The sequence below is a fragment of the Phoenix dactylifera genome, chromosome 1, assembly GCF_051530095.1.
Source record: "Phoenix dactylifera cultivar Ajwa chromosome 1, Ajwa_hap1_PhDact_Kaust_v1.1, whole genome shotgun sequence".
NCBI classification, from domain to species: Eukaryota; Viridiplantae; Streptophyta; class Magnoliopsida; order Arecales; family Arecaceae; genus Phoenix; species Phoenix dactylifera.
This window is the reverse complement of record NC_143190.1, coordinates 51,901,271-51,910,153: the sequence shown is the minus strand read 5'-3', so window position 1 is coordinate 51,910,153 and position 8,883 is coordinate 51,901,271. Positions and strand designations below refer to the sequence as shown.

At 38.6% G+C, this 8,883-nt stretch overlaps 1 protein-coding gene across 1 annotated transcript; it reads left to right on the top strand.

Annotated features, from left to right (window-relative positions):
- Positions 1-1,136: 1,136 nt before the first annotated feature.
- On the top strand, positions 1,137-8,461 carry LOC103722929 (pentatricopeptide repeat-containing protein At5g46100). The gene is made up of 3 exons (XM_039125530.3): positions 1,137-2,785; positions 2,881-2,934; positions 7,120-8,461. The coding sequence occupies exon 1, from the start codon at positions 1,214-1,216 to the stop codon at positions 2,657-2,659; it is 1,446 nt and encodes a 481-aa protein (XP_038981458.3). The 5' UTR covers positions 1,137-1,213; the 3' UTR covers positions 2,660-2,785; positions 2,881-2,934; positions 7,120-8,461.
- Positions 8,462-8,883: the final 422 nt, after the last annotated feature.

The following is an 8,883-nucleotide window of genomic DNA, read 5'->3' as shown; positions in this document are numbered from 1 at the left end:
GTGACTATAGGATTACTACATGGTCAATATGTAAAAATATGGAAAAAAAATGATTACAAGTTCCTCTGTTGTTAGTTGATTATATTAAAACTCCAATTCCATGTTTCAATATTATAACTGCAAAAATCATTGCACATGGATCTATACGAGGTAAGAGAAGGGAAATTTAGTCTCGGGTCTATCTATTGTTAATTATTTATATTAAAATCCAAATTTCAGGTTTGAATATGATAACATGTTCATTTTATGAAACATGGGGCATGCAATATAACATTAAATCCTCATATATTTTAATTGTATTAAGCCCTAAAGTTTTTCTGTGTAGTACCACAATACCATTCCATTATCAAACATGGAAAATGAAATTGATAATGGGCCTTTTATGGTTCATTAATTGTATGAACTATCAAATTTTTTATTTCCATAAATGAAATCTTACAGCAGTCTCTACGTTTATTCTTAATGCTGATATTACCGCCGTAAAGGTCAAAAAGAAAAGAACCGCGAGAGCCGAATTGGATGGCGTTTCAAAAACCCTGCAGTATCTGTTTTGTATATGGACCCATTTATCGTATTTTTATTTTCTTTTATTCAGTTGGCAGTGGTCATTTAAAATTAGTGAGAGAGCCGATGTAAAAAAAAAATACAGTAAAAAAAATAATAGAACACCGAGGTTTGGATGGCGTTTCAGAAATTTTTTTTTAATGAATACTTTTCTAAATATCGAATTTTACATGAATATTCTTCTAAAAGTGATATTTATATGTATAACCTATGTAGTTTTGCTATTTGATCCTTTTTTATTCTTATTTTTCATATGGATCCACGCCATTTAATACTGTTAAAAAATTAATGATTTCGAATTAAAATGACTAAAATATTTTTAATAAGTAGATGTGCAAAAAAATATTTAAGACAAAAAAGTAATTTCAAAATTTTAATTTATTTTTAATTAAAATAAATATGGTTTTATTAATGGTGTTAGAATAATCGTTATATTAGGGGTATTTGTAGAAAAACAGTATTTTATGGAGGTATAGAAATAAATATAAGGTATTTATGTAAATTTAAATTTTAAAAGGGTATTCAGGGAAAAAAAAACTTTCAGAAACCCCGTACGGATTCGACCCCTCTTCCCTCACTCCCGGGCCACAGTCTTTTTAGCAAACAGCTTGTAGTTGCTCCCTACCATTCCCCTCCAATCGTTGAAACAATGGCATGCAAGGTTCCGGCCATCCGATGGACCAAGGAGATAACCCCGGCCCAGGTGCTACAACTGATCCGAGCTGAGCCAGATCCCCGGAAGGCTCTCCTCATCTTTGATTCCGCCACCGCCGAATACCCCTCGGGCTTCCGCCACGATCTCCCCACGTTTTCCCTCATGGCCACCCGCCTCGCCGCCGCCGGCCTCTTCCCTGCCGCGGAGTCCCTACTCGAACGCGTTCCCTCCGATCTCGGCGGGCCGCCTTCCGAGGCCTCCTTCCTCGCCCTCCTCCGCGCCTACGGCCGGGCGCACCGCCCCCTCGACGCCCTTCGCCTCTTCCGCCAGGCTCCCACACGCTTCCGCCTCCACCCCTCCCACCGATCCTACACCGCTCTCCTCGCCGTCCTCGTCGCCGAGAACCGCCTTGCCCTCGCCCGCGGCCTCTACAACCACATGCGCGAGGCCGGCGTTCCCCCCACTGTCGCGTCCTACAACGTCCTCCTCAAGGCCCTCTGCAGCGCCGCCACATCCGCAGCCGCCGGGTCCGTCGACGCCGCCCTCCGCGTCTTCCGCCGGATGCCCGACCGCGGGTGCCCGCCGGATTCTTGCTCTTATAACACTCTTATCGACGGGCTCTGCAAGATCGGGAGGGTCGACGAGGCCCGGGAGCTCTTCCAGCAGATGGATAGCAATGGTTGCTCTCCTACCGTCGTCACCTACACTGCTCTAATCCATGGCCTATGCCGTTCTGATCGTTTGGATGAAGCATTGAACATGTTCGGCGAAATGAGTCAGAGAGGCGTTGATCCGAATATAATCACCTATAGCTCCCTGGTGGATGGACTTTGTAAAGGAGGGCGGTCGCTGAAGGCTATGGCTTTGCTTGATGGGATGGTTGTGGAGTGTTGCCCGCCAAATACGATCACCTATAGCTCTATCATCAATGGGCTTTGTAAAGAAGGAAGGCTTCGGGAGGGGCTGGAGGTTTTGGATAGGATGAGGCTCCAGGGGAGGAAGCCTGATGCTGGATTGTATGGGAAGCTCATCAAGGGTCTGTGTGCTTCTGGCCGGTTTCAGGAAGCTGCAAACTACTTGGATGAAATGGTGCTTAGTGGAATTGCACCAAACCGTGTGACATGGAGTCTCCATGTGCGGATTCACAATATGGTGGTGGTGGGGCTGTGCACAAAGAGGGAGTCAACCAGAGCCTTTCAGGTATATCAGAGCATGAGAACTCGGAGCATTTCTACTGAGCCGGAGACATTCCATTTTCTAATAGAGTGTTTCTGCAAGAAGGGTGATGCGCACAAAGCTGCACGTATTGTTAGTGAGATGCTGGTCGAGGGGTGTGCACCTAATCAGGATACATGGAGAATCATCATGGGTGGATACTGGGAAAGGAGGAAGGTCCGGGAAGCAGCTGAACTGATATGGGATCAGCTGGTGGTGGATTAGTGTCTCAGGTCTTCAAGAGCAATCTTATCCTCTGTTTTGTCCACCGTGAGGCTGTGATGCTTGCCATCCAGAAAAGCTTTGGATTTTTAATTCTGCATTCATGTTGCATGCTGCAGACAATAAAAGGTCTGCCATCTAGGATATCTATTTCATGCTTTTATTTGATGTTTGATTTATATGCAAGAATAGATTCATATCTTAGATAATGAATTGATGTGCAGGAATCTACTGAACAATCTATGACCAACCTCAGGACCCACAAACCCTACTTCAAGGTAAACCATTATATGGCTTCACATCCCTAGTGAAAGCAGATCTCCCATTGCATCTAGATTCGAGACAAATGGCATTTTACCTTAAAATTTTGATGAATATGAGTAGATATGTTCTTCAATAATTATTTAACTTCACTTTATCCACTAAAGAATAGATAGTGGAAGCAAACTGTTAAAAAGGATATTATTTCATATGTTTTAATAACTTCTATGTGAAATTAGTATATAAAGCTCTTCATTGTGCTAGGGTTGAAAGTGGATCGGATATTATCCGTTCGGATCTATTTTTGTATCCAAATCTATTCGAATATAGATAAAAATTTGAGCATTTGATTAGTATTCGTATCCGTATCCGTATCCATACTGCCATAAAAAATAGATATGGATATGGATACGCGGCTACTCGATCTGTATCCGAATATCCGATTCTGTTTGTGACCTTATTAAATTTTATATAGCACTTATGAACTTAAAAAAAAAAAAGTAACCATGTCAACATGCTATTAACTTGATTTATCATCCACTTAATAGTATCTTTGATTTTATGGTCATAAAATTTAGTGATCCAACTTATATCCATATTTATATCCATACTTTCAGTATCCGATTTGTATTCATATCTGTTTAATTTGAGATGCAGTGATACATACAAGATCACCTCGTACTGCTTCATGTCTTTGTTTACGAAATTCTTTACATGCCCATCTAAAATGTTGAAATGAAGATCCCTAGACTACTTGGATTGCATGGAGATATAGTAAGTTGGCTTAGTTGTATATTAGGCATCAAGGTCCTTCAAATTCGTATGTGAGTTATGCAAGATGACAAATTTAACAAAGTTGATTTTATTTTTTTTTGATTTTTGGGTAATCTCAATGACTCTTCTAGAATAGATACCTATCACAATATAAACCTTGTTCTAAGGCTGTTATTTTTTCTCCATTCCATGGTATGCTATACCGGTCCGAACCGGATGGTATGGAGCGTACCATACCGCATCATACCGGTTCGGTACCGGTATCCGGTATGGGTGGCGTACCGATGCTCAGTATGCCAAAAAAAAATTGTATTGTATTGTACCAATATTGTGCTAGTGTGGCACCAATACGGGATTCGGTATTGAGACGGCGAATCTTGCTCCATTCCTGAATCTCTTTTAATATATTTTGTTTTTGAAATTACACATGTTTTGCTCTGATTTAAAAACAAATCATACCTATAACTTTTCTGGTCCTATTTAAATTCTTAGTTATGTACTATTAAGAACGTATTAAGGTTTTCTAGCAGAATATGTGAACCTATGACAACGTAATGAATTCACAGATTTTCTCATTTAAGAGCAAGCAAATGTGTGCAATATATATATATATATATAAGGATTGATAACCTACTCTCTATTATGGTAGGTTATCAATCTACCCATTTTTTCGTAGACAAAAAATACCTTTACTTTTTATAACTCTTAAGAATATTTTATGTCTTTTTACAATCTCACATTAACTCACTCTCTCAACTCCCCAATTAATACTCTCTTTCTCTCTCTGATATATACATATATACATATATACATATATACGTATATATATATATATGCATATATGCATATATGTACGTATATATGCATATATGTACGTATATATGCATATATGTATATACATACGTATATACATATATATACATATATGTATATACATACGTATATACATATATATACATATATGCATATATACATATAGGGGATTGATAACCTACTCTCTGTTATGGTAGGTTATCAATCTATCAATTTTTCCGTAGACAAAAAATACCCTTACCTTTTATAACTCTTAAGAATATTTTATGTCTTTTTACAATCTCACATTAACTCACCTTCTCAACCCCTCAATTAATACTCTCTCTTTCTCCCTCTAATATATACATATATACATATATACATATATACATATATACATATATACATATATACATATATACATATATATATATACATATATACATATATATATATATATACATATATACATATATACATATATATATACATACACACACACACACACATATATATATATATATACATATATATATGTATATATATATATATACATATATATGTAGATATATGTATACATATATGTAGATATATATGCATATGTGCATATATGTATATGTGCATATATACATATATATATGTGTGTGTGTGTATGTGTGTGTGTATACATGTACATATATATATATGAGAGAGAGAGAGACAGTATTAATTGGGGAGTTGAGAGGGTGAGTTAATATGGGATTGTAAAAAGATATAAAATACCTTTAAAAATTATAAAAAGTAAGGATATTTTTTGTCCAATGAAAAATGGGTAGATTGATAACCTAGCATAGCAGAGAGTAGGTTATCAATCCCCTATATATATATATATAGAATGAGGACGAGGATAATGGCCAGCAATCTTTAGTGTGTCTGACCAAAGTCTAACTATTAGGAACAATGCCTATATAAGAAAATTTCAAGTTTTACTAAATAAGATCAAATTTGCAGATAATTAAAGGAAGACTAGTAAAGGAAGTCCCAAAGAAATCCATTTTGTGCAAAATCAATAAAAGCTGTCATCATCACTTATTGTATGAGGATAGATATTTCTCTATCAGCCATGGTTGTCAAAGTAGCCAGTGGATTTATAGGTGTCTGGGACCCTTATCTGCGTCCTGGTGATTTAGGCAGTGAGGCTGCTTGTGCTGGATTAAACAAAATTGAGAGTTGAAAGAGAAAATATGCAAGCACTTAGTTATTGGCTGAGAAAAGATTAAAGAAGGCAAGAAACATGAAAGGAAAAGGAGAAAAGAGCAAAAAAGAAAGATAAGGAGAGGATGAAAAGGATAAATATGAAAGTAAGGGCAAAGGGGAATAACCATACAACTTGAATTGGAAAAATGTAAATGGGAAGACCAAGAATAGTATTTTCAAGAAGAGGAAAAAGAGAAAGGAGAAAGAGGCAATAAGATATTGGAAACTTGAAATAACATCAAAGATGACCTTTAATATTAATACTTAGCAAATGAGGATCCACAAAGCCGACTCCAAATTGCTGGGGAAAGGCTTGATGATCATGATTATGAGAAAGATATATTAGGTAGTGAAGAGAGCAAGCAGACAAGAAGTAAGAAGAGGAAGGAAGTATTCTAATCCTGACAAGGATTTTTCTGATGATTTTGCTGAAGGCATGTCATTGTTCTTAGACTTTTGTCCCCTCTCAATTGGTTATGCAAACTTCCTTCACCTGCAACTAATGTTTGAGGTTCTTTATCTTATTTAATTTTTCTTTATCTACGGATTCATGGTTCCCCATATTGAATGTAGTTCACGACCGTAGATAACTGAATAGTGCTTTTTTCTCCAGATCAGGTTCCTACCTAGCTATTGGACCCATCATTCTCCAGATCAGTTGATGCTCAGCTTGGTTTGATTTTTGTAAGACGTAAGGCAGAAAAGAACCTAATGTACAATCTTAATTGGGCTGCAAAAATGAACATGTAGACCACAATCTGAAATCCTGGATAACCGACAAGACTTTTCTTTTTCAGGTTGATTATCGTCAAACAGAAAAGTCACAGAGCAAATAACTTGAAATTCACATGGGTGCTGCATTTTCGTAACTTTCTGGAGTGCTTTTTTCGATGCTCTTAAACCTATCATGCTTCTTGAGAATACTTAAAATTGCTAATATATTTCAAAATTACATGAGCAGTTTGCCACATTTTTGTCTCCTTCTGTGAATTTACAATAAGCTTACCATGCAAAAGTAAAAGAAGTATATACAGGGTAACAGGATAGGAAATTATGTTGTGAAAAGACATTCTTCTTGTCTGTTTCTTGATTTATTTCACAGGCAATCAATCTTGCTGCAACTTACTTCCATAATATCTATTAATATCATCTTTGAATTATCAAAAGAAGGAATAAACTGAATACTATCATCAGAGTAAATAATGGAAGTTTGGTCAGCAAGAAGGCATAACATCCAACAAGTAGATGTTCAGAATGCTTCTTCAAGCTGAAATTCCCTATTCCTTTCCTCATATTATTGCTTCTTCTCTGCCACTGCCAGCTATCTTTAAGCAGTAATGAGTTTCTACATAAAATTATACATCTTACTCCCCATAACCATAAGGGCTTTCACTGTGCAGGACTACAACGGGTGGTGGTGGGAAAAAACAGCATACTGCCCAAAACTCCGATACCAATCGGCAGTCGATAAAGCAAGCAACAGCCGCAAAAACCAGCATCGACATGAATGCATGGACGAAATTTGTATGAATTTAATCCTATAGTTGATTGCAATATCTGGAGCAAGGGGTGCAGTTCCGTCGACGATCCACAAGCCTCTCTGAAGGTCGCCAGCCCATTACATCAGTGAAGCTCTGGAAGAAGAAGCCTGACAGATCGTCAATCCATAGAGAGCTACGAGGGCAGCGGTCGGAAACCGGTTCATGGGATCACAGTGGCCTTGGTTGGTGAAGATGGGGGACGGGACTTGGAAGGCAAGAACGGTGCTGGTCAGGAGGTTTGCAAGATGGGTGGTGCTTCTGAAGGTTTGGCTCATCGCTTTCTGTATAAGAGATTTCCGATCATCGTCGGATGATTTTCTGAAAGCCATCCCCACGTTCAAAGTGTGCTGGGTATCTATATTAGGAAGGGAAGGGGAAGAGGGGAGGAAGCAGGGTGGTGGAAGGGAGGGTTGGCTGCGACATGCATGGCGTTCAAGGAAGGGGAACTGAAACTGGTACTGGCTGCGAAGCAAACGTTTTGAAATAATTGAGTTCTGGTTACTTGTTGGAGGTGGGTATGATTTTTTTTCCATATCAACTGCTTCCTTTGGGCAATGACCTTCGTGCAACTGAGATCAAGAGAAACGTGCCGGAAAGAAGGGCTCTACTAGTTTAGTTTATTTTTTGGACGTTGTTATCGGAATTTTGGGTTGTTGCCTTTCCGGCCATCTTACAAGCTGTAAGTTGGGCTATTTGGTCACGCGAGAGAGCTGCTGGACTCTTATTGATGGCTTTGTAAGATTGGCACGCTGAAGGCATCGGCTCCAGGCGCCAACTTTCGTAAGCAGGCTGGATTTTGGGTGGGGCTTGGCCAACCTCTACTCAGTTCCGGGAATTCAGGTGGCCAACCTCACTTGATGGCATCAATCATTTAAGATTAGGATAAGTGCAATCATAACCATTGTTGTGTTATGTGATTTGCAACGAACGGACCATGATCTGGAGTTCGTACATCATCTAGGATAAGTGAGATGAGTGGCAAATGTCCCTGCAGGATATGATGTTCAGAAAGGTTTGGCATGAAAGTGTATGTTGGACCCATGGTTTCAAATTGCCTGGATTATATCTTAAATAGGTGATATAGTCTCTAAACAAAATTTTGAAGCCATCTATGGTTCCATATGCCTCATAATGTCATACACAGACAGCATACCATAGTATATGGTATTCAACTTAGTGATGATCTACAATTGTTAATAAAGAGTGCGAAATCTGGATGCTTTCGTTAATGGGATATGTGCAGATATCCCTTGTAGATATACATGGGTAACTAAGCACATACAGGAATACCGGATGAGAGTGTGAAAGTTTGAATATCATCCGATATCTTTGTTACGCCCTCGCAAGACGTGTGTACCGTCAGCTACACCGATCTTGGAACTGAGTAGCTGAAATCGATGACGAGAAAGAGCCTTGGTGAGCAGGTTGGCTAACTGATCAACTATGCTGATGTGAGAAATAACCAGGATACCTTCGGAGACCGGATCATGAACAAAATAGAGGTCTATAGCAATATGTTTCATGCAAGAGTGCATGACAAGATTAAGACTTAGTTGAGTGGCTCCGATGATATCACAAAATATCTTTGGTTCAGCTGGAAGCTGGAGGCCGAGCTCCGAAAGA

Bases quoted from the DNA above. Each gene is read 5' to 3' on its own strand.
- LOC103722929 (XM_039125530.3), top strand. From the start codon at position 1,214: ATGGCATGCAAGGTTCCGGCCATCCGATGGACCAAGGAGATAACCCCG.